The sequence below is a fragment of the Mandrillus leucophaeus genome, unplaced genomic scaffold (assembly GCF_000951045.1).
Source record: "Mandrillus leucophaeus isolate KB7577 unplaced genomic scaffold, Mleu.le_1.0 Scaffold641, whole genome shotgun sequence".
Lineage (NCBI taxonomy): Eukaryota > Metazoa > Chordata > Mammalia > Primates > Cercopithecidae > Mandrillus > Mandrillus leucophaeus.
Window position 1 is genome coordinate 1,535,975 of NW_012106931.1, and position 26,294 is coordinate 1,562,268.

The 26,294-nt window shown below is 44.4% G+C and overlaps 1 protein-coding gene across 7 annotated transcripts in view; it reads right to left on the minus strand.

Moving 5' to 3' along the window:
* Positions 1 to 8,817: 8,817 nt before the first annotated feature.
* The window catches only part of SLC8A3 (solute carrier family 8 (sodium/calcium exchanger), member 3), a 122,794-nt gene continuing 105,317 nt past the window's right edge, over positions 8,818 to 26,294 (minus strand). For 2 of the 7 annotated variants that reach the window (XM_012000916.1, XM_012000917.1), the window contains exons 2-6: positions 25,943 to 26,046; positions 16,923 to 17,047; positions 15,942 to 16,041; positions 13,350 to 13,625; positions 8,818 to 10,920 (exon numbers count right to left, since the gene is read on the minus strand). In XM_012000916.1, the coding sequence (XP_011856306.1) occupies positions 10,544 to 10,920; positions 13,350 to 13,625; positions 15,942 to 16,041; positions 16,923 to 17,047; positions 25,943 to 26,046 (982 nt within the window). In that variant the 3' untranslated portion in view covers positions 8,818 to 10,543. Of the gene's footprint in view, positions 10,921 to 13,349; positions 13,626 to 15,941; positions 16,042 to 16,922; positions 17,048 to 20,749; positions 20,768 to 25,942; positions 26,047 to 26,294 lie in introns of all 7 variants that reach the window. The other 5 variants (XM_012000915.1, XM_012000913.1, XM_012000914.1 and 2 more) reach the window with 5 other exon arrangements.

A 26,294-nucleotide genomic window follows, 5' to 3' on the forward strand; every position in this document is an offset into this window, starting at 1 on the left:
GAGATAGCCTGATGGGATGCACATGCCATTGCAAAAAGTATTATGATGCGGGCTGCGTGATGGAACTGTAACTTCTAGAGGAGAGCTAAAAATGGAGGAACAGATTAATAGCAGCGAAATCACACGGTCTGGCAGGAAAGGCAGGGCCAGTGGAGAGAGCACCTACTACAGGAGTCTTCAGCCTGGTTTTGCTATGAACTAGCTGTGTGTGTCCTTGAGCCATTGACTTCACCTCTCTGGGTCTCCTCAGTGTTTTTGCCCGGGAGTTCTCACTGTATGTCAGACATTTTGCTAAGCCTGTTACCTCATGAAATCATTGCAACAACTCTGTATGGTGTGCAGAAATCTCCTGCCTGCCCCTCTGGAGCCATTCTTTCCCCATTCTTCACCTGCTGTTGCTCTGCCTGGGGGACTAACTTTTATGCATGGCATCAATGGAGTTCTTGTGCTCTCTGGATGACCAGGAGTCCAGTGGGAGATGGGAGAGTTGGAGGGGAGGGAAGACAGGGTGTTATTCCTTATAAGGTTGCCTTGAGCTGGCTGTTTTTTGACTGAAAGATATCACTCCTTTCTGAGAGGCCTATCTACCTGATTCTCTCTCCTTCTCAGTTCCTGAAACCTCTCCTCCCCTGCCACTTGGGCCTAGGAGGAAGCAAACTCGTAAAGTGGAACTCTGGGTTTGGGTTGGTCATGAGCAGCTCAAGGATAACTTCCTTGATGAGGGCAAATAGGACCCAGGTAGTTCACGGTAAAGGGTGGCATAATGAATACTCAAATTATCACTGAATGGGGTAGTGAATAAAGTGGAGGGCAAGGTGCTGGGAGATCAAGCAGTTCTAACACTTTGTTACTAGGGCAATTGCAGTATTTTCAAAAATTATGGCATCACCTGATTCTTTGCATGACCCTAGAGAACATACATGGGGAAAAAGACAAATTAAAAGCTATGAATATGCACAGGGAGAACTGGAAGTCCTCCCAGGAAACTTTAAAGGAGTCCCTCCTCTCCTACAGCTGCAGGGACCATAGGGATATGGACCAAACCCAAGTTGCAGCATTAATTAAATGCCGGACCCCATCAGGACTCTTCAGGTCATGAGTTGGGAAGGAGTAACACCAAGTAACATATGACTTAACCTACCCATGTAGAACTGGGTACCTTTCCCAATAAATTATATAATTGAACTTGCTCAGAAATATTCCATTATAAAATGGAAATAGTATGTATATAGGGAAAACAGCCCATTCATGTCAAGAAAGCACCAGTAACCCACACAAACAGGCAATTTTGACTCCTGTGGTAACTCCAGGTAACAGCTTTGCTGCCTTTCCCTCAACCATATGTTGACTTCATGGGGAATTCCCTGTGACCAGTGAATAAATGAGAAAAAAGCATGAACCTATTTCTGCACAGTATGCCAGCACCAGCCAGAAGCGGACAGCGTCGTCTGTAACCTTACTCACAGGAGACCATCAAAGACTGTGGTGGATGGAAATTTTCCCAGTGGACAGAACTTCAGGCAGTACATTGAACTGTCCACTTGGGCCTGAATCATGGATCTACACCAACTCATGCAGTAGATGATGGGTGACTGGCTCACTGAGGACTTGAAGCTAATTGGTGGCAAGAAAAATTAGGAATTTAGGAATTCCGTGTATGGAATGGGCCCCGTAGTGTGAAGATATAGTGCCCCATACAAATGCCTATCAGAGAGCAACCATGGTGGTAGACGTTCTCCATACGACTCATGCTGTTATGAGTCATGACTTATGCTTTGATTAATATTAGTTGGCCCATGACTTATGCTTTCATTAATATTAGTTGGCCCCTCTCTCTAGCCACCCTGATGCTGGCTCAGTGGATCCATGAACAAAATGGCATGTCAACAGGGATGGAGGCCGTACTTGGACTCAACAGCATGGCTGTCCTCTCACCAAGGCCCATTTGGTTACTGCCACTGATAAGTGTATGACCTGCTCACAGCAGAAGCAACTGATGAGCCATTGACGTGGCAATATCTCCCAGAAAGGCCAGCGGGTTATATGGTGTCAGATTGATTTCCTTGGACAATCGCCGTTATAGAAAATGTAGCAGTCAGTGTTCACAGAGGATAGACTCATATTCTGGGTATGAATTTGCCTTTCTTGCCCATAGTGTTTTTACTAGGGTGTCCGTTTATGGACTTTGAATGTTTTATCCATTGCAATGATATCTTTCACAACATTGTCTGACCAGGGTCACTGGTCTTACCACTTTTCCCATTACCCAAAGGTGGAATGACCTGATTCAGGCTCAATTACAGCATCAGCTAGAAGATAATACCTTGTGATATTAAGATGCTATCATACTGAATGCAGTATATGCTGTAATTGGGGGCCAATATCTAGTGCTATCTACCCATAGAAGGGATCATAGTTCTGGACACTAAGGGGTAGAGATGGGTGATGCCTCTCATTATTATGCCTAATAACCCACTTGAAGAATCTTACTTTCTGTTTCTATAGTTTTGGTCTCAGCAGGTTTGGAGGTCCCAATGACCAATGGAGAAATGCTTGCACCAAAGAAGACTTCTGGTTCTGATGAATTAGAAGTAGATACTGCCTCCTAGTGATTTTGGGTTCACTGAACTGGTGAGGTGAATGTCCTAATTACCTGGGGGAAATCAGGTTGCTGTTGCATAATGAGAATACGAAGGACTGGGTTTGCAGTGTGGGAATTCATCTGATGTATCTTTTCATACTCCCTTGCCCAAAAGTACTGGTCAACTGAAAACTGAGCAACATGCCAAGAATTCAAATCTTGTGGGAATGAAAGTTTGGGTTATCCGACCAAGGAAAGAACCTCATCTAACTGAGATGTTGGCTAAGAGTAAAAGGAATGGAATGGCTGGAAAATATGGCAGCACGACAGAGTAGAAGGTGCATGTAGACAGTCCATCTCTTACTAACTCTGTAAGACACAATATTTTAGGGTGACCAACTGTCCCAGTTTTCCAGGACTGAGGAATTTCCTAGGACACAGGACTTTCAGTGGTAAAACCAGAAAAGTCCTAGGCAAACCAGATAAGTTATCCTATTTATGATCTGTGCTTTCTTCTTCACTACCCTGGCAGTAAATAATAACTGTCTTACCTACCCAACAGGTGCATATGAAGATAATGGCCAATCTAGATATTAAGCCCAGCTCTGCCACTTACTTGTGGAATGACCTTGGACAGATGACATAACTTCTCACAAAGCTTCACTCTCTTCTTCAGGCCCACCATTACCTGACTTACTTATTAGCATTAATGAACTCCTTTGGCCTGCTGCCTCTTCCATGTCACCCTTTCTTTGACACCAAACATGTCTGCCTCTCTTCTCCACTGTGTCTAGAGGCTTACCTGACTTGGAGGTGCTGGTGTCCCTTGACCATCTCTCCAAATCCTAATACTCAAGTTTAACATTTCTAGGGTGTATGGAAGGTGCTAAACACTGTGGCAATTGACTTGAGAATGGTTTGTTTAATTGTTGCAAAACTGTATTTTTGGATTAGGGAAACTGAAGCTCAGGGAGGCAGTCAATTGTTTAAAATTCCACAAGAGGTAAAAATAGTAGATCTGGGCTTCAAACCCCACAGAACACTGGAGACAAGCATCAACATGCAAAGGCCAAAATGCAATACCTCAAGCCTTGATCCATAGCAGGTGTCATGTGTACAAACGGCCTCAGGACTGGACTCGTCACATGAATAAGAAACATGGGTTGGGTAAGAACTCTAGTAAACTGAGAGAGTAAACACTGTGTACGTAGACAGGGTGGCCACTTAGCAGTTCCACTGGAGTTGTGGCCTCATAAGAATGCCCACCCAGTGTAGCCAGAGAATCCAGATTTTTACACAACATGTTTCTGTTTTAAAACATTGACAACTATTCCAGCTTTGAAAAAGCACTGTAGGAATCAAACACATCAAGTCTGCTGGCCACCAGGTTTTAACGCCTGCCCCATAGTCATGGAAGGAGAAATTGATTAAGGACTCAGTCAGAGGTGATGATCATAGCAAAAAACAAAAACAAAAACAAAAACAAACAAACAAAAGAAACAACAGTTATCATGCACTGTAGAAGCAATCCCACTGATGTAATTTGCAGTTTGTAAAGATGACAGAATGACAACCACTCCCATTGTGTTTTTGCTGAGGTAGAAGCTAGAAAGAACTTGAGAAACAGCAGAAAGGACTAAGATTAGAAATCAGAATCTAAAGATTTGAGGTACCAGAATAGTTTACCTTGGGCTACACCTCCTTTCCAGATTTTTAAGAAGGAATGATGCAATCCCATTTCTGGGAATATATTCAAAGCAAATGAAATCAGCATCTCGAAGAGGTATCTGTATATGCATGTTCAATGCGGCATTCTTCAGAATAGCCAAGATGTGGAAATAACCCAATTGTCTGTCGACAGATGAATGAGTAGAGAAGTTGTTGTGTGTGTGTGTGTGTGTGTGTGTATGTGTATATGCACACACACACAAAATGCATATAATGGAGTATTAATTGGCCTTAAAAAAGAAAGAAGTTCTGCCACTTGTGACAACATGGATGAAGCTGTAAGACATTATGCTACGTGAAATACGCCAGGCACAGAAAACACAACTACGGCATGATTTCACTTATACGTGGAATCTACAAAAGTTGGAACTCATAGACACAGAGTGTAGAAGGGTGGCTATCAGGGGATGGGTGGGGGAGAGAGGAAGCTGTTGCTCAAAGAGTACACACCTGTGGTTATAAGAGGAACAAGTTCTGGAGACCTAATGTCCAGCACGGTGACTATAGTTGATGACAATGTGTTGAGTACTTGAAATTTGCTAAGAGAATAGATCCTAAGTGTTCGCATCACAAAAAAGGGCAACTATATGAGGTGACAGATATGCTAACCAGTTTGATTGTGGTGACCATTCCACAAAGTAAACAAATACCAAAACATCATATTGTAGACCTCAAATATATGTAATTTTTATTTGTTCATTACACTTCAGTAAAACTGTAAGAAGAAAGAAAAGAAAGAATAAGTTTACTAGTAAAGGCTGATCTTACTTTTCATAAAGTCAGTTTGACTTCCCCTCTCCTTTGTTCCTTCCTGAAAATGCCATAAATGCCATATGACACACCAACCAGGGCCGTGTTCCAGGAGTCTTTTTTGGATTCACTTTGCCAAGAAGATGTCTTTTGAATCACCCCCTCCCTGGGGCCAGATGACACTCCATCAAAAATTGTAATCAGGCTACTTAATCCAAATCACTTTGTCACAGTTAAATTTCTCTTTTGGAAATTTCCATCAGTCTGCCCTTGGCTTTTACTGGCACATCGACCATTCAGGTGCCCCCAGAGGAAGTGCCTCACTTAGTAAGAATGGAGACAAAGGAGAGGAGGAGGGAACTGTGGTAGGGTGAGAGAACCAGTTGCTGACTGGCTTCTCTCGCCTTCCCTCCCCGGACCCTGGCTGCCTCTCTAGGGAACTCTCTCTCGCTGGCTAGATCCAGCTTCCTCTAAGTCTCATTCTTTGTTCTGGTGTTTGTCGCAAGGGTTCATAATATTCTGGAAAGAGCTTGAATTTGGAATCAGAAGACCTGTGTTTGTGTCTGCCTCTTACTATCTGCATTCTCCTGGGAAATCATCTAACCCCTCAGAACTTCATTGATAAAATAAGAGTATCTACCACTTGTGGTTCTTATCAGACTCAAACACATGTATATGAAAGGCTTTTTGTAAACCACGAAAATCCACATAGACATAGGTCAGATTGCTCTTGGCCATCGATAGTAAAAATATCTATCTTTAATCACAAAGGGGAGTGTGGCAGAGGCAAACATTCAAACACATTTCATCCTTTTGCAGTATAGAATGGTCAGTGGGAAGTGGCTGCCCTGACAAGAATAATATCTCCTAGTCCCCGTTGCATGTGAGTAGGTTGAAGTGACCAGCTTTTACTAATAAAAGAATATGAGTGAAAGTAATGAGTACTACTTCAAAACCAAGGTAGTCAGAAGTGTGTGTGTGGGCTTTTTCTAATTTTTGTTTCATCTACTGCTAGATGAAGAACACTCCAGGGCCCCAGAGGCTGACAGAGTTACAAAATAGAAGGAAACTGAGTCCCTGAATCATCACATGGATGAAAGCCACCTGCAAGAACATCTTTATTGGATTATTACAGGAGTGAGAAATAAAATTTTATCTTGCTAAGGCATTGAAATATTGGGGTTTATTTATTACAGCAGCTAACATTGCCCTAATGATAAATGAGCCAAAGAGGTGGGTGTGTTGTGGCTATCAGTAAGAAGTGCTGAAAATGAACATGTGCACAATGGCTAACAACATCTTCTTCATATTGACTAATACACAGGCCATAGGGCCAAGGAGTTGCAAAGAGGCATCTGCAATGGTGTGTCAATTAAGGTAGCCGGGCAGTTTGAGTGTGTGCATGCATGTGTGCACATGCACACACACACTGCTTTTGTATGTATTCTAGGACCACAATATTAAAGCTAGAAGTAATTGGCTTCAGAGGTCTTTTATGAAAACCTCACTTATAGTTCAGGAAATTGTGATCCAGAGAGAAGATGAATCCAAAGAGAAGAGGGATTGTTGGTGGGGGCATCTAAACTAGTACCCAGGGCTTCAGATTCCTGGGATGTGTTCCTCAACTCTCCTCCTATTGTTCATTCCATCTCCTGTTTTGACAAAGCCTAACACCTGGATAACCCAGAAAAGACTCAGAAAATGGTAGTGATGATGGGCACACATGGATTTTGTGATTTTTGTGTCTACCATTTAATCTGCTAAAAGACATTTTTTTTTTCATTTTTAACTTAGTGGCTGGCAAAAAAAAAACTGAATGAGGCTTTTAGTCCAACCTCTTTCCCTGCCTGCTTTTTGTGCTAATCTGTTACACTCACAAATCCCATTGACATCTCGTTCTCAGCTTCCATGGTAGGAATTGTGTTCCTGATGCTGCTTTCTCAGCCCCATTTTTGGCCATAAGTTTAAGCCCAGGACCTTATTGCAGACAACTCCTAAACCTCAGCAGAGGGCACAGTGGGGCCACAGTTAGGATCCACCTACCCTTAGCCTTCCTCTTGAATTCTATCCTAGCCATGCTGACTGCTGCCATTCCATGACTGTGCCATGTCATGCTTTATGTATGTGCCTTTGAATGTGCTGTTCACTTTTTGTCCATCCTTCAATATGAAGCCCCTCACCAAAGTAAATCATGATTTCATCTTCCTTCAAGATCCTACTTACCTGTTACATTCTCTGTGAAGTCTTTCTCAGTTCTTCCAGGCTGAGTTAATATTTTCTTCCATTGTGTTCCCATGGCACTCTGTTTAGGTCACTTTTAGAGTGCTCAGGGCATAGGACTGCCATTAGTATTTGCACTTTGGTGTCCACAAGCGTCATAAACCCCTTCCCATCACTTGGTTTTCAGAAGGGGCAATAGTACCTACAATGTGATCATCACCCTCCTCTCCACACCTGGGTTGTTTGTACCAAGAGTGAACATTTGACACAAAGCACCCAATCCACAGGCACCCCAACACTGTGACTGCCTTCTACAAAGGATTCTGCCTTCTCAGAATGGCCCTCTGGAGATGGAGAGTTGGCCATATTCTCTCGATTGAGAATTTGCACTCAGAGGAAAAGAGGGAAGTTCCAGTTCATTGTGGTGATCAAAGCTGTGAGGTCATGATATAATGTCAGGGCTGGTGACTGTGCTGGGCTGTGTGTAAGAAAATAAATCAGAGGAAGCCCCTTGGGAGATAAAAGAAGAGGATGGGCCCAATGGGCAGAAGGAAGCAAGGGTGAGAGAGACCAGATGGCCTGGCAAAGGTGGGGAGAGAGACCAGGTGGCCTGGGGAAGGTGGGGAGAGTGGGCTCGGTTCCTGATGGCTTTCAGGCTCCTACAGCCTGGCGGCTGTGCCTCCTGCCTTGGGTTCCACAAGATCCCCCCACCAGGCCTTCGCAGCATTGCCCCGTTCTTTGAACAGGTTTAGTGGGCTTTTGGATCACTTCCCCCACGTAGACTGTGAGTTTTTTTGTTTGTTTTGCTTTGTTTTAGACAGAGTCTTGCTCTGTCGCCTAGGCTGGAGTGCCGTGGCACAATCTCAGCTTACTGCAAGCTCTGTCTCCTGTGTTCAGGCAATTATTATGCCTCAGCCTTCTGAGTGACTGGGATTACAGGCATGTGCCACCATGCCTGGCTAACTTTTAAAATTTTTGGTAGACCTGTTAGCCAGGCTTGTCTTGAACTCCTGACCTCAAGCAATCCACCCGCCTCTGCCTCCCAAAGTGCTGGGATTACAGGCATGAGCCACCATGCCCAGCCTAGACTGTGAGTTTCTTGAGGTCAGGAGCTATGTCTTGCTCTTCTTTGTATCACCAGAGTGTCATTCAATATATTCGACATGCTCCTAAATTGCTTGTTGAATGAATGATGAGTAAATGAATGAGTGCAAACATGTCTGTTGGTAATAGGTGCAGGGCACTGTTTTCCTAGCTGGAGTCTGGCACGGCCAATGCCTTTCTGATACAGAAACCTCCTTCTTCCATAACTACTACAGCTCTTACTACTACTTACATCTTCCAACTTCGCAAAGTTCGGGTTTTGACAAGTGGCATTTTCCGGAAGTACTTTTGCTTAAAATATACTGGGTTTGACACATTGGCACCTGAGTGTAAGAGGTGGTGACACCTTCACCTGAGTCACATCTCCTCAGAAGAAGCCCACTGTGGCCCCCTGGACCTTCCACTGAAGAAACACAGGGAGAAGCAAGCTGTACGTAGAGAGATATAAGTATAGCTTTTATTTTTTTTTTGAACCAACCCAACATTTCCACTGGCAACTGTCAACATAGCTTATGACATGAGCACTGTTTCTTTTTTAGTTATTTTTTTCTTAAAAAATGTGTTTAAAATTAACAGGTGTTTTTTAATTTCTCCCCCCCTCCCCTTAGAAAATGTATTTATGTCAATGCAGAAAGCCTAAAGATCCGTGGGCAGTTTCGTGATGACATCTTGTGTCTGTTTATTTGCGTATATGTGTGTGTGTGTGAAAGCCAGGTCTTCCCACATTTGTTGGGAAAAGGTCTGTAGGGCACAGAGATCTCTTTCTCTAAAAACCCAGGCTCCACAGGATTATGACAGCTAAGATTCCTCTTACTGGAGCAAGAACTACCCCACAGGCTGGAAAAAGAGCTTCATGAAGTTTAAAAACAAGCAGGAACGTGGGAGAAATGAGGAATTCCAGTTCCTATCTTGTAAAAATGCTTTCATATGTGACCTGAGGGACCAGGAGAGGTGAAGGGAGCCCCTTGTTCTCTTATAAAATCTCTAAGTTTTTACACTACTTCAAGAAATATAGTCAGCCCTCTTTGTATAGAGCATTAGGAAGCAAGAGAGTGGTGAAGGTGACATTCCTCAGGCACATTGACATTTAAAATACAAAATTTTCACTTAAATCTCTCACTGGTTGGATATCTCTTCTCTCCTGGTACAAAGTCAAAGATACTAAGAAGGACTGAATCCCTTTTGTTCTTCCAGTAGCCCTTTGTCATCACACACCATTCCTATTTTTGTCCCATCTCTCCTACTTGGTGGGTCTTCCTGCAGAAGGATACACAAGTGGACACTGACACAATAAGACACACAGAACTGGAAAGACTTGGGCAAAGAGGGACAATTGCTTTTTGTATTTGACTTGATTCAACATAAGTATAAAAAGCTCCTCCTGCTCCAGTTGAAGCTCCTGTAAGATCTTTAGTACCCTGCATGGGTGAGTGAGCTTATGTCTACCCCAACGCCATCACTCCTCCCAAGAACTGAGAGAAAACAGTGAGATGGGGAACTGGATCTTGATGGAGCCAAGGGGTGGTGGGAGAGCATATGTCTGAAAATTCATGTTTCTCTCTGTTGGCTCAGACCTGGAATTCCTTCGTGGCACCTTTTTCACTCACTTCAGGGAAAAAAAAAAAAGACAAAACAAAACAATAAGCAAAACCTAATGGCAAAATGAAAGCAACCACAATAATGATTACAATGAAAAAAGAACCCCACCCTAGCCACATGAATGTGACTCATTTTCACGTCTTATCAGCTGAGTGAGATAATAGGGACGTATGGAATTGGGCAGAGAGGAGAAACCCTGCCTCCAAAGAAATGAGAGGCAAAGGAATAATCAGAAGGTGGAATAGAAGGAGGTGAAAGGCTCTGACCTTTGCTTTGGGTCAGGGATATAAGGAGGAGATGGGGTGGAGGTGGATTTGTTGCTGTCGTTTGTTTGTATTTAATTAAATACTGTGTAAAGTCAGTGATTCCTCCATTGTTTGATTGATTAAGACTTTGCCCTTTCAGTTCATTGCCAGGGCCTAAGTTGGGTGAAGTTCCTGGGGCTTGGGTCCTGATGCTGCCTCTCTAGGGCAACGCAGCCTGGAGAGGTCACTGGTGGGGAAGTGCCCTTCTCTTAGGAGAAGTCCTAGGCCTGCCCTGTCGAAGGCTCTGTTCCGTGGCTCAGAACCCCTTAATGTAGCAATAGGCCTCTAGTGTGGCAAAGAGTATGTAGAGGAGCCACAGGCTTACAAAGAGCCATGTCGTGGCGAGCTTGCAGCCACGGGGGCCACCAAGCTCCCCTCCCAGGTGTGGCCGCCGTCGGTACAAGAGCACGCTGATGCAGACAAATGCAAAGATGGTGAAGAGGGTGACAGAGAAGGCCAGTGTGCCAGCCGATACGTGGAACTCCTGTCCCTGCAGAGCCCAGTAGATGGCGGCCACGGACCAGGCCAGGCCGATGCCCAGGAAGACGTTGACGGCGTTGCTGCCCGTCACGTTGCCAATGGAGGCGTCTGCATATACATCCTGTAGGGCAGCAGCTTTGCTGGCAAACGTATCTGGAAAAGGACAGAGACACATGGGAGCTGGCAGGAGGCTAAGGTGTGCAGGGTCTGTCTTCCAGTATGCCCAAAAAGCAGCTTGAGCTGGTGGGCTGAGCCCGGGAAGGAGAGACAAGGGCTAGGGGGCCACTCCTACCTCCTAGCTCTGCCACAAGCAAGCGTGCGGCCCTGGGTAGGTCACATCCCTAGTCTGGGCTTCCCATCCCTCATCTGCAGTGATCTAAAAGATTCTGAAGGGCTTTCCAGTTCTGATATTTACTGAGTGGGCTTATTGTTCTCCTTTGACTACTTTTTCGGTAAGGGAAGTTTGCCATCCCATAATATCTCCCCAGGGAACCTTGACACCGTGGGAAGATGCTTGGAGTAGATGCCTGATTTTAACTGTCATATGGGGCATTTATTCACAAACCACCAACAGTTATTGAGCAATGCCTACTGACTCAAAACTGGGCAAGGTACTGGATTTTGGGGACAGAGGACATGCTGGGGAAGCATGATGGGGACATGCAGGGTGAACTGTGGATTCAAGGAAGACGGGGCTCTGTCTTTGTGGTTTTTATGTCTATCACAGGGCTTTGCAGGGTGTTTGACTTTAGATCTTGGTACAGATTGTAGCTATAGGGAGGACTGTCAGAGACATCTAGCCCAATCCTTTTATTTTACAGGTAAGAAAAATAAGGGTCAAATAATTTACCCAAGGTCACATAGGATGTTAGCAAGAGACTTGACCCTAAGGCCCTGAGGTAAGGACCCTTTCCATATCATCAACTATATCCAAAGAACTTCAGCCAAAGCCACTAAATCAGATGAGTGGATCACAGGATAACCTTCTTAAAGCCTCAAATGCTGTTAGCTGTTGTCTTGGCCAATTGCAAGGACTTGGAGCTGCCTAAAGATATTTGCCTGGTTTGCTTCATTATTGCCATTTTTTTTAGATCTCCCAGAGAAAACCTCTTACCCTGTCTTGCCTATGGCCTTGTTTTTTTGTTTGTTTTTGTTGTTGTTGTCGTTGTTGTTTGCTTCTGATCCTCTGATATTTCTTCCCACCTCTATGCTTTCCCCCATATTTCCTCCCTCCCCTCTGATAGTTCAGGTCCCCCAAGGCTTGGAGAACAGAGATCACAGGGCATCTCATCCACAGGCCTTCCCGGGATCATCCATCTAATTTCCAGCCTCCTGATGCATTTCCACGATAGCTAAATCTCTTGCATCACTAATGGACAAATAATCCCACTGGCCTGCGCTGGGGTTTTGGAAAGAGGTTTTCCTAGAATTTGATGTGAATTCAGCTACTGTCTTGAAGGATATGTTTGCTTGGTACAGGAAAGATTTCTCTTGGTCCAGCCAGAAGAGTCCTGTCTGATGAGATTTAGCCTAACCTCCTGCAGGAGGATGCGCTCTGTTTCTTTCTGGGGCAATCGGGATGCCAGCTCCCTGGCAGAAGTTCAGAGTTCAGAGGCCCCAAAGCCCCTAACTGAATTAAGTAAAGAACCTGGGCTAGTGCAGCCCCTCTCTACCTGCTAACTCTTACATTCAGGCCCAGCTTTCATCCTTATGCAGTACCTTTGCTTTTTCTTCTTAGGATTTAACAAGATAACTTTCATTATAGTAGTTAAGTGTTATCTCCTTCACTAGATTATAAACTCCACGTGGAGAAGGAAGCATGTGTATCTTGCCTTTCACTATAGTTCCAAAAACTAGCACAATACTGTAACAGGCATAATACGTGCTTAGTAAATATTTATTCAACAAATAAAGGAATGTCTGCCCCTTTTTGTTTGTCTTTGAGTGTTCCTAAGAAAAAGAAAAAGTATGTAATTCATCCTATAAAAAGATAAAAGCTGTGGAGCTTCCTTTGCCTGTTCTGCTAGGAGATGCTTTGTACTCACAGTGTCCTTCCAAGTAGAGGAGGCCAAGAATGTATGCGGGCATTTCTCCTTTGATATCTTTGAGTTGGCTAATCTTTAACCTCTCAGAGATCGCCAGAGGTAAATAGAAGGAGAACAATATCTACATTCTTTTAATTTCACTGTTTGCATCTATTCACATAATGTGGAGGTTAAGAAATTGGACCACTTACTTGGGCATGTAGCTTAACCTCTGTGGGCCTCAGTTTCTTTGTCTGTGAAGTGGGGATAATAACTTACCATATTTAATAGGGCTTTGGGAAACATTACAGGAAGAAAATGTAAACATGTAAATTGCTGAACACACATAGTGTCTGTCACATTGAAAGTGCTCAAGAAATATTAGCTGTCATTACTAATGTCATTAGTTATCTCTTTGATTGACTTTTGTGCACTTTAAGGGCAGAGGCTCTGTTAAGTTCAGATCTGAGATGGTATGGAAGATAATCAGATGGAGTCCAGGGGTCATTCGAACCAGGTAAAATCCTCTTTGCAAATTCAAGCACCTCTCACTCTCACCTGGGACAGAGGTGCCAAATGCCACGAAAACAACAGCTGTGACTGAATCCTTGAGACCAATGGTGCAGCCGAAGTGCGAGGCCAGGTCCCCAATGATGGCGGTGAGCATGCCGATGATGAGGATGGAGACGGCGAAGCAGGCCCAGCCGTGGCAGTACTCTGTGGGGGGCACACAGGCAAACAGCACCTTCCAGAAGACTGTCAGGAAGTGCATGACGTAGTCAAAGCAGGAGGGCAGCCTCTCCTCCCCGGATTCATCCTCATCCTCATCCCCTGCTGGAGGCAAGATAAACAGGCAAGAGAAAGGGGAGCGAGGTCAGATAATCATTCATAAGAAAGTCAAGCCCAACCTGCACCACAGGCATCATCCGCGAGAAGGGGACTCCAGCTGTCTTCTGGGCAGCTGATGGGGGCCAGGGCCAGGATGCCAGAAAATAGTTGGGAAACAATTTGATATGCCTCACCGGTCAATCTGAATGCAGGGCACCAAGGTAGAGTGGGAGAGAGAGGGCCAGGGAATAAGGAAGAAAAGAAAGAAGGAGATTAAGATGGACAAGACAGTGGAGCAGAAAGAAAGGAGGATGCAAACCATCATTCTCAGCAAACTAACTCAAGAACAGAAAACCAAACACCACATGTTCTCACTCATAAATGGGAGCTGAACAATGAGAACACATGGACACAGGGAGGGGAACATCACACACCAGGGCCTGTCAGGGAGTGGGGACTAGGGGAGGTATAGCATTAGGAGAAATACGTAATGTAGATGACGGGTTGATGGGTACAGCAAACCACCATGGCACGTGTATACCTACGTAACAAAACTGCATGTTCTACACATGTACCCCAGAACTTAAAGTATAATTTAGAAAAAAGAAGGAAAGGAGAACGCACAAGCTGCATTTTGTTGTCTAGGCAAAGAAAAGTGAAATCAGTTCAGCATGGCCACTCTTCACTGGACACCAGCAGGGCTCCTCTCAAATTTTCTGACTTGACTGCTGCAGTAACCATTGTGGTGCTGGTCATTATCTGTCCCCTGAGGGATGGCTGTCATTCCAGATCATGAGAATATACTGCAGAGTCAGTGCCATCCTCCAAATATCTCATGGGAAAGAGCAGGATGGGCCTTGATTGTCCTTGCCAGGAATGTGGGCAGAGTTGCCCACTCAGCAGCCCTATGGGGGAGGGTGTGCTGAGGCATGCCTGTGCCTTGCCAACGGCAACCTCTGTCATGTTTTGGCATAACTGGTAGAAGCTGGGTTTTGAAAGAACAGGAGTCAGAACACTTGGGTTCTCATTCCAGCTTTGCCATGAAGAAAATCTGTAAGCTGGGGTAAATAATCTCTTATTTCTGAACCCCAGGCCCCTCCTTTGTAAAAGGAGCGGGGTAGATGATGTGGCCTACATTCCGTGTATTGTCTCAAAGGGGCACAGTCAGGTCATCAGAGGGGGAGCTAGAAAGATCTAAAGCAGGCAATGAGAAAAGTGGGGCAGCCGCAGCAGCAGCAGCAGCAAACCTCTCTTCCTGGCTGTCCTTTTGCTCTGGCTCTGGGGCCTTGGGGATATGACCCTGTGGGTTGCTATGACAACAAAGCCTCTCAATAAAATACAAGGCCAGTAGTGCTCGGCAGTGCAAGGAGGCCTCAGTGGTGCTGAGGTGATAGTGACGGTGGTTGGGAGACCCTTTCCGTCCATGTTCCAACCAGCAGTCCCCACAGGCTGCTAGGACTCCTGGCTGTGCTGTGGGTCGTTACTGAGGGAGCCTGTCAGTAAATGCCGAGGGAGGGGTTTGGAATCATCCAGGGTGTTTTGTTGGAGAGTCAATGCAACACATTTTATAAACTCCTAACTCCCACATCTCTAAATCAGAATTGTCCCACATTTTACAGAAGAGGGGGACCAAACAAAAGAAAAGGAAGAATGACAGAAATCAGAATTCATTGAGTTTGGATTTTACACAAGACTCTGTACTTTTCTACCTTTCTGAGAAAGGTAGCAGTAGTTCCCCTTTGGGATGAGGACATTGAGGTCAGAGAGGGTACATTGTTCCACTTCACACAGCAGAGCAAGGATTTGAAACCAGAGATAGCCATGTTTTTCAGTTACGCCACGGTTCTTTTCCAAAGTGATCCAGTGAGGCAGTAAGCACCTAGGACTAGAGCTGGGAAGACTGAACATACAGGCCTGCCCAGGGAATGGCCGACGGTTTTTTTTTTTTTTTTTTTTTTTGAGACAGAGTCTCGCTGTGTCGCCCAGGCTGGAGTGCAGTGGCCGGATCTCAGCTCACTGCAAGCTCCGCTTCCCGGGTTCACGCCATTCTCCTGCCTCAGCCTCCGAGTAGCTGGGACTACAGGCGCCCGCCACCTCGCCCGGCTAGTTTTTTGTATTTTTAGTAGAGACAGGGTTTCACCATGTTAGCCAGGATGGTCTCGATCTCCTGACCTCGTGATCCACCCGCCTCGGCCTCCCAAAGTGCTGGGATTACAGGCTTGAGCCACCGCGCCCGGCCGGCCGACTGTTAACGTGGCTTTATGCTTCCTTCTCAGAGGTTGCCTGCTTCTCCCAGCAAGGCCAGCCTGAGACGCTTCTCACCTGCACTGACGGTGATGGCCTCCATGAACTGGTCCCTCCAGGAATGGGTCCCCACAACCAAGGCCAGGTTTGTCTTCTTGATCAGTTTGTCCACCGTAGTCTGTTAGGAAGAGAAAAACTAGGAACCATGAGGTTAGAATGCTCAGAACCAATGAGGAGTCTGGTTCTTCAAAGGAATGAAAGATGCCCTGTCTCCAGGGTGTTCTGACAGTTATGCATGGAATGGCCTTGGGCGATCTCTTTTGAGGCAATCCTTCTATTTCCCTTTGTTTTTGGTTGTAATCTTTTTGTTTTGTTTTGTTTGAGACAGGGTCTCACTCTATCACCCAGGCTGGAGTGCAGTGTGCAGTCATGGCTCATTGCAGCCTCAACCCCCTGGACCTAAGCCATCCTCCCACTTCGGCCTCCTGAGTAGCTGGGACCACAGGCATGTACAACCATGCCGAGCTCATCTTCATTTTGTTTTATTTTTTGTAGAGATGGGGTCTCCCTATGTTGCCCAGGCTGGTCTCAAACTCCTAGGCACAAGTGATCCTCCCACCTCGGCCTCCCAAAGTGCTGAGATTACAGGTGTGAGTCCCTCGCTGCCTGGCCTGGCTGTGACTTTTGAAATTGGCTATTTAGAGTAATACAATAAAGAATAATAATAATGATGTTAATATATCTTGCCCTGTAGTAGTGAGTTTTAATATTTTTGCTTTAAAAATACAGTTAAACAGTAGTGATAATACATCTCAGGACTTTCTAGCCCACTTATTTCACATTCTATGTTATGTTTCCTCACAATATTCCTAGCATACAAATGGCCAGCACTATTTGTTTCATGTTACAAATGGAGAAACTGAGACCTGGGGTGAGTAAGTGATTTGTTCAGTTTCAACTTCACATATTCACTAGTGAAAGTGGAAAAAAACACCCCAGGTCTTCTGCCTCCCACTTTAATTTATTTATTATTCAATTAGACCTCACTGTTTGCCTGACCTTGAACTCATAGGACTCTTCGATGATGACTTCTAGTTTGGGGTGTTCACCCAATACTGGCTTTCCCATCTCTGCTATCCTCTTGGCCTCTTCTTCCTCCATAGTCAGCTTCCTGTCTGTCAACTCTGCAACAAAACAAAATCGGACTCACTTTAACACCTTTTCCATTTCCTGAAAGGATACAGCTCAGAGTATTAGACATGGGCAGTGGGTATAAAGCAAGTAACTCTTGGGAATGGGAAGTTTATATATATTTTTAGTGCCTCTTTTTATGAAGTACTAAACACTTTATAATCAGACCATGAGAATGTGCCTTGCAGGCTGGGATAAGCATTCCTCTTTCTCTTTTATATGTGGGTGGACAACCTGATCCAAAGGTCTCCTGAGAAATAGCATCAAGTGAAGTTCTCAAGACATTCAGTGAGATTTTGGGGAACTGGGAAGAAAGGGCAAGTGTTTTGACTCTGAACTATTTTGAACCGTTGGGCCTGTTTGTTCAACCACTTCCTGTAAGAGTTCTTGAAGGTGCAGAAGCACATTTATTCCAAGGAAATGTCTACTGGTTTCACAGCATCTTGACTCATTTACCCATGGTCCCTTCTCATGTTGAACAGTTTTTTTTTTTTTTTTTCCACTTTGGTTGGTGAGTCCATTTTAAGACCACTTCTTCATGAAGACATGTTTTCTGGATTAGAGTGAAATAGAGATTGAATCTTTTTATTCCCCTTTGATTAGAAAATTGCTCTTGGCAGCTTGTTTCTTTCAGAGCTCATTTAAACATCTTCCCATCCAAGTCCACATTCTCACAAGCAATTAATTCTTTTATTCAGCTCCTTAATTGTTTTCATTCCACACAGTAAACCTCCCAGGGGAGTCCTGTAGTCCTTGGATAATCTCAAGGACAAAATGGGTCAGAGGCCAAGAAGGTCTTTTCTCTGTAGCTGGGGAATTGGTGAAGCAAGGGGAGTCATGAGACTCCAGCTCTCGAGTTTGCAAGGAAAGAAATTCACTGAAAAGACTATAAGCCAAGGGTTTAAGTTACCAAACAGAGAGCCCTATATTTTATGTAAGAATTTTCTTAGTTGGCCTGCAGGAAGATGGTGTGAGAGTGTGCGGAGACTTCCTGAGCTCGCTGTTTTGCTCAGTGTTTCGGGCACCAAACACAGAAGGCAGTCCTAAAATGTCTGGGAGCTGTCCGTGGTGCTGTCCTTCCTCTAGTGCTGATGGCCACTTTTGGAAACAATGTTTTCTCAAGGATCCATGTCTTTCTGCATATTTCCAAGTCAGCAGACATCCTCTAGCAGCCTGACTTCATTTAGTCTATTGAATTTGAGTCTCTAATTAGTTAATTCTGAAGGTAAATCTGGGTGAATCTAGGGTTCTGGCTATGAGGTCAGCAATCCTAGAAGCCAGACTGCAAGCTACTCTGGGAAAAAGCTCTTAGAAAAAGACACACAGATTCCATACTCTTTTCCTTTACTTGCAGGTTTAAGCACCATATCACAATGCCTATCTTAGCAGTGACAGTTTTATTCCAATCCTTCCTCCTCAATTCCCCCATGTCATACTTTACATGTGACACAATAACTTTATACCAATATAATAAGCTCTCCAGTGACATATAAACGTACCTGTCTAACCCCTTGTCCACCTATCAATCTAGCACCATATCCATCTGGCAGGATATTGATCTACTTACTGACCTGTGCACCCACCCCTGTGGTGACAGTCAGTTTTTCCATTTAGCTTTCTGCAAAAAATCCCATTGGCAAATAACCAGTCCTCTATCTTTGGATCTCCCACAGTCCCACAGAGGCTCTCTGTATATATTTGTTAATTGACTGAGTCACACGTCTCTAAGTTAATTCTAGTTTCTAGTTTCTTGGTTTGGCAATAATTCCTGCCTTTTCCTATTTTTGTCACAATCATTCCTTTAAATTCAAATTTTGTTTATTTCTTGAGAGAATTATAAGTCTCCAATTCAGAGGACCATAGTGATTCTGATCACTTGTTTATGTGACTCCTCAGAATTTCAAGTAAAAAGAATAAATGGCAGGTGATCTAGATATTCAGACTGAGTAAATAAACTCTCAGTTCTAGGAACAGGAAGAGAGGCTGGAAGGGGAGAGAGAGATAGAACATGAATAGGATGGAAGATTGAACAAATATTGGAAGGACAAAGAGCTTGCCAGGCCAGGCAAGAATAGGATGTTGTGAACACTCTGCAGAGTGATGCAGCTGGTGCTCTTCCTGCAAGGTGCCTGAGCTTGAGAGGGTGGCTCAGAATGAACATATTCACTCTCTGTCTTTCACCACCAGGCACATTAATCATGTTTGCCTGTCCACCTAGGAAAATTAAAACCAGGATTTGAGATTTCCAACGGGTTGAAAGGCTAATCAAGTGCTCCTAAATTAAAGATTTGCAGATTGAAAGAGCTAGGAAAAGAAACATTTCCTTTTTCCCATTTTAGCTTCTATTGATGTTTGCAAATATGTTAAAAGTAGAAAGAAACTTAAATCACAATCTTTGTTATGCATATATGTGGGGTGGGGTGGAGGAAACAGTTGGAACAAAGAAGGCTTACATACCTTCATAGGCAAGAGGATGAGTGAAGTGGAGAAGAAAAACCCAGTGCTAGGAAATCAATACCCTGGGAGAAGAGTGAAGAACAGAGGGTTGGGGATAGCCCTTATCTTGTTGGTATAAAAAAGAAGCAAAAAGCCAAGGAAGCTGGAGTAATTGTGTTTTCTCCACAAAATAAAAATGTAGGAGTTACCTATATATTTTTTTTGTTTAAGGCTCCCAGAAGGCAAATGTCTTTACTATGTACACCACCCCTTCCTGAACCCAGGATGTAGCCTGTAGGTGATTTTGAATACCAATGAACTCTGTAAGATGTTTTGCCTCTTAAGTGACCTTAACGTTTTTTTTTCTGTGTTCAAAGAACTGATGAAATGTAAGATGTTCTTTTAAAATATACTGAAACTGTCTTGTGTAGGCCACTCTGCTTGCACAAAGAGTTATAGTATTGCTAGACATGCTGAAAATGCTTTCATATCTGCTCATGAAGTTGAATGTTGTTTATGATTGGTTTCCACTCACGCAAGCATACTTTCAAAGTAGGTGCATGTCCTCTACAGCATCTAGATTCTGCATGAGAATCTCTCCAAACTAAATTCTCTAAAATTTATATTTCCGGCCAGAACACTGCCCCAACCCCCCATCCTAATTCATCTTGTTTATGGCACATAGGACTTTAAGGGTCAATGACAAATGAACCAAAATTCTAGCAATTTAAGGCTCAGCTGTGATGAGATGGAAGAGCTCCAGGACTGGTAAAATTCCAGATTATTTAAAAATTGCTTTTCCTATTCTCACAGCAGGTTTGTTGATTTTCCCTGGAGCCCTTGGGATTAAAGCATTTTTTTTTTCAAATCCTATCACAATTACGTTAGGAGATTCCAGCTCTGAATCTCACTGTCTCCTCCCCCACAACATGAGATGGCAGATGAATTAAGACTCAGGAGAAGTCTATGACCCACCATCTCCTTGGTAAGCTTAATTTCTCTTCCTGGTCCCGGAGAGGATCAGCTATGCTTTTACCCACATCCACAGACAGAAGTGATGCTCAAGGAATTGCCTTCCTCACGATTGCTTTCTCATAATTGCTTCATGTGGGAAAATAAATCTCCCAGTCCTTGGGAGAAATTGTCAGGTTAGCTTGAGCCTGCAGTTCTTATTCAATAAATCAAAGGACATTGGTCTTAAACCAATAATGGCACTGGCAAGAAGTGGAAAGAAAAGAGGGGGACAAGACACCTCTTACCTGGAGATAACAGGAGCACTGTTTGCAAATGGATACCAGACAAGTGGAAGAAAGAAAAGGAAAGAACATTAAGGTCCCATCTTGAAAGTATTCCCAGGTTTTGTGGTTGCTGGCAGCATAAGGAAAGCAGTGAGCTTAGCAGGTGAGAGCTCAGCAGCCACATGCAAAAAGCAGATTTGGAGCATGCACAGAGCAGCAGCAAGAGGTGTGAGCCACCAGAGAGACTGCTGAGCACCAGGTCCCTGGTGAGGGCATTTGCTCCCATGCTTTCCCGGCTGCCCTAAGGGCTAGGAATGGAGGAATGAGGATGGGGAACCAAGTAGGTGGGTTGGTCACTCATGACTGTGTAGGATATCAGGTTATCACATCCATTCTGTAAAAAAAGGAGTGAGAATCCAGTTATCATGAAAACTATGTAAGTTGCAACCCTGCCAGAGTGGCTAACTTATCAGTGGTAAAAATGACCATGGGGCTTGAATGGGAGCTCAAGGAAATGGGTAGCATTGTGTAAGAGTAGAAGAGTAGGGATGTCTTCCATCCCTAACGACTTAGCTGAACTCATGCTCAGCTTCTCAGTACCCATAAGGTTTCCATGACCACAAATGCCTTCTTAGCTACCATGTTGACTAGAACTTTGACTTCCCCTAAAAGGATGACTTAGCAAAAACGTAAGTCCTGCAGAATGTTTTCCTTGAATGGTTTGTCTTTACTATGGATCTATCCTGGGTGTTAGGGCTATGGGCTTCTGCCATTTTGTATCACCTCTGCTAAGCAAAGTCCCTGCATGTGGTACTGTTCAATTAAGTTTGGCTGTTTGCTGTCTATTTTGGCAACTGTCTTTTCCATAGATCTCATGGTGCTGCATCTCTGGTTGGGTGATCTTTCTGTTTCAGAAAGGACAGGCTAAATCAGAGTCCAGGTATTCGGGAACAGAGAAACAGTCATACCAACAGCTTTACATAGATGGGAGATGACAAATGCCAGGTCCCTATGTGGATTGGGAAACTGAGTTAAAGACACACCCAATACAGGTTGTCTTTAGTCCTTGAATTTGTACTTACGCTGAACCCTCTTAGGGTTTAAGATCTAAGAATTAAGGAAACTCTTGTGACACACCACATTTTCATTTCTATGGTATCTTAGTACAGCCCCTCACTCCTTGGCTCTCAGATAAAGGTCTGGGAAGAGCTTGCCACATATTCGTGGTGTGGTGGGTGACTGATAGAGATTGCTGAGGAAGGAGCGTGTGTTGTGGGGGAACCAGGGGGAACATGTCTGTGAATTTTTTTTTTTTCCTAAGAATCTGCGGGAATGCAACTCAGGCCTGTGATCAATCATCCTATATTCACAGCCACTAAGACATATGTGGATCCAGAGTCTGCATGATACATAAACAAGGCAGTTCACTTTTTTAGGTATCTCCCATGTAGAATTCCAAAGGTTAATGGATCAATGATTTTTCTCACTACATTGAGATAGATAAATATATATAGGCAGATGGATGGATACATAGATAGATAGATAGATAGATAGATAGATAGATAGATAGATAGATAGATAGACAGATAGATAGGCAGAGAGATAGATAGATAGATAGATAGATAGATAGATAGATAGATAGATAGATAGATAGATAGACAGACAGATAGATAGATAGATAGATAGATAAGCAAGAGCTTGTTTATTCTGCTCCTTCCAGGAGTTTGCATGGAAGAGCTCCTCCTGGCCCCCAAGTTCCAGGGGAGATCAGAGATCCCAGCACACAAATGAACACAGGTGGGCCAGACAAAGGCAGCTCTTCCAGAAAGGTCCCTGATGCCCTGGTTTTCACTCATACATGCCACCGAACATCTGGCCCATCCCTAGAGTAGTGAGAAGGCCTGCAGTCGGCTGGAATTCCATCATTCTCTGGTCATTGTCTCCATGAATCCAAGACTCTCTGCTTAGCAGTTATAGACGGGTCAGTGAGATCTGGGTAGGCCAGCTTTGACTGACACAATACCTCGAGGGTGTTTTTCCTGCTGCTGCTCATGAGAGAAGCTGGAGCTGAACTTTCCCCTGTATTGATCTCCCAGGTCAGGTGAGAGTCATTTATTCCTGCTCAGACACTCCAGGGACAAGCTGGAAAGAGCGTAGCACGGTGAGTAATTAGGAAGCATCTGGGCAGCTTGTCAAGATGAGCCCATGGATGTGGAAAAAGGAGGACCAAACAGGTCCCATTCTCGAGAGAGAGAGAGAGAGACAGTGCTTTCCTTTCCACCCCAAGGCTTCCAATGTCCAGGCCCAGGCCCAACAGTTTTGATTATGTTGCTCAGTGTTGCTCTCAGAATTCCACTTCTAGACTCCAGAGCAACTGTGTTTCCTATTTAGTCTCCCTTTTTTCCAACTCCCAGCTCATCCAGAGCTTTTGATCTCAACTCCGAAGTCTGTTTTGTTTGCCAAAAATAGAGTCTCCTATTTCAAAACCAGTCTTTCATTTTTTAATGCAATTGTCATTTTGACCATGCAGAGACTATGCCACTCTGAATGTTTCAGACTCTCCCATGCAGTAGTGATAATGAAAAGCAATTTCCACTGTTCTGTCTCTCACTCTGAGAACAGCGGGGAATTCTGGAAATTTGGATGGGTTTCCATTTGCTTCTGAGTCTAGACAATCAGGTTTTATGACCTTTCACCTTATGGTCTAATGTCAAAATATGGGAAGGACTGAAGAAACTGGAAATTAACTCCCTAGAAAATGTAGACAACAAAACAGGCAGCTGGGAAATTGACACATTTCTTGTTGGCACGGTTCATCTTGGCATCTTGGTCACTGGGGAGATCTGGAGGCACATCACACAGGCAGCTTGCTGAAATCCTTGTCTTCTCACCTACTCCCTCCACCAGGGTGTTGCTGACATTTCCCTGGACAAAGAATCCAGTGCAAAATAGGAAGATGTCCTCAAATGGGGATTAGCCATAGACATTTGCATTTATCTAGGTCTCCTGAAGACTTACCTTGGGTCACTCTCTGTCCTGCTGTTGGTAGAGGTTTTTAAGGGAGGCATAAAAGAAGACCCTCTTTACTGGTGGAATAAAGGCATATATGGACTTCCAACTCTTCCTCTTGTCTGGGGCCACTGCCTTCCTTCCTGTACGCTGTACAATCCTTTGTGCTGCTTTCATTTGCATCTAAGTAGCTTAGACTGTGGAAAGTGATGAAAGTGACTTACAATTGGCCTTGGGTATCTGCTGCTTCCAACCAATTATGAATATGTGGAATAAATGCTCAAGGGAGGTGGCAATGAGGTAGGACAGGTGCTGAAGCAACCTCTGAGAATATTATTGGTGGCAGGAACTGGAAGTTGGGCAAGAATACAATGTGGAAAACAATGGAACCAGAGATAATTTCTTTCTTCCAGCACTCTTTGGTAGTCAGGCTGAGGGCAACATTTTATTGAGTGGCCAAGCAGAGAACCAGCAACAGAAAATGGAGAAGAGTTCTGCCCCTAGAGCATCAGGTATGTCCAAACCAGTGCAGGCACGGAAGTGGTCAGCTCTGCAGGAGAGTCCCCAGCAGACAATAAGAACTGACCGGTCACACTGAAAAGGCCTGTAGAGGATCCTTTGGGAATGTTGTTGCTGAATCTCTTAGATCTGTCCTCGTGTGGAAAGTTTTATGCTGCTCTTCGTCACATGAATATGAACTAGTTGCAGTATGATCACCCCTTTTTGACAAACAGGTAGATTTCACTGCTCCATTTGCTAGGAGGCTTCCAGTAGCATATCCCAGCAGCATATCTCTGAATGGGAGTATGAATGTCCTCTTGCTATTTCCCAGGAGCACCCTAACCTATTTCTACATCTATGCCTCCAACACATTCAAAGTAGTGGCTTCCAATCATTTTCTTCAAGGGAAGAAATCCTTCCTTATATCTACCCTGGTTGCAACATAATCATCCCCTGATGGAAGAGCCCCTGGCAGGTATTCTCGGAGGCATGTCCTAAGGAAAGCAGGAGATGAGGCCACTTCTCCAGTGTGGGGTGAGGGCTACCTTGGGATCTGGGGATATGTTCACTTGCAGATGCCAAACAAAGGCAGACATCTGTGAACCTTCCAATACCTGTCTTTCAGAGATCAGCACCAACTGCACCATTTAGAGTCTCTTCTATTGGAAAAACCACAAGTCAACACTCCAGGCCTACCCAATGTCAGTCCTTTTCTGGGGCCCCTGGCTACGGGAATTTTCATACCTGGAACTACTTCCTTCCCTTCGGGAACTCTCAATTTTCTGCTTTAGAGGTTGCATTGTCCCAAAGTAGCCTGAATAAGGTACTTAACCTTGGGCTAGAAACAAACACAGAATGGGATGGGGTGGGATGCCCCGAGGAGGAAGAATAGCTCAGGATTCCAGATTGCATGATTACTTCAGAAGTCAACTCTGTCTCCGAGAGCTCTCAGAAGCCGTGGCCTCTGACAATTGGTACACTTTCCCATGCCACGGTCTGCCCAACTGTGAAACAGTCAGACAATACACTTACCTCCTCGAGGGGCAGAGGGGCCTATGGGCCACTCCACAAGTGAATAACCTGCCAAGCATTCAAAGGAAGTTGGGGAATGCAGCAGAAAACTGTCAAAGCATCATTGCAACCCAAGCCCCAACCCCCATCCCAGACCCTCCCACATTCAATCCAGGCTAAAGAGTGGGGGAGGGGGGCAGGGGAGGGGGGCAGGGGAGGAAGGCAGGGAGGGAAACAGGCATGCACCGCATAACATTCCTTTCTTTTTCTTCTCCTCCCCACCCACCAAGGAATTTTCACATTTACAGATTACAGTGTAGGGGTGGAGTAGGGGAGAGTGCAGGAGCCCATGGCAATTGAATAATTGTAAAATTGTAGCAAAACAGGGAAATAACTCATTAGGGTAATGAGGAGTTGAGGCTGCAGTGCTGCCCAGAAGGCGGGAAAGGAGGAATTTGGAATAAGCTAAGGCTAAGAAGGCAGAGATGATACCGAAACAGGGTGAGAGCGAGAATACAGGAGGGAAAAGAATAAAAAAATCCATTGGTCAAAAAGAGAAAGGAGGAGAAGGGAAGAAAAGGAGGGAGACAAAAATATAGTTGCTTTTTCTTTCTTCTTGTTGTTTTTCAGTTTGTTTTAATTTTTAATTTTTATTTTTTTTTGTTGTTGTTTTGTTTTTAAAGAATCTCACACCTGATATTCCACGTTCCATCCATTTCGGTTCACCAAGGGCAATGAAGAAATTCTCTTGCCTTTCGTATTCCTCCTCATCTACTATTTTAACCCTTATGGTTTTCCTGTAGGGACAACAAGAGAGAGAGTGTGTCGACTGGGTCGGTAGATTGGTTGGTCACCTGGAGCACAGCCTTTAAAATCATTCCCCATCATTCCTGGCACATGCAGTCCAGTCCCACCATGGTGGCTTTCGACAGGACCATGGTGGATTGTGTTGTTCTCAGGTAATAAATGGTCTTAGCTTTTCTTGTCTCCTTGGTCATAGTTGTTCTTATGGGTGAGAGGGGCAGGGAGCCAGGAGGCAAGGAAA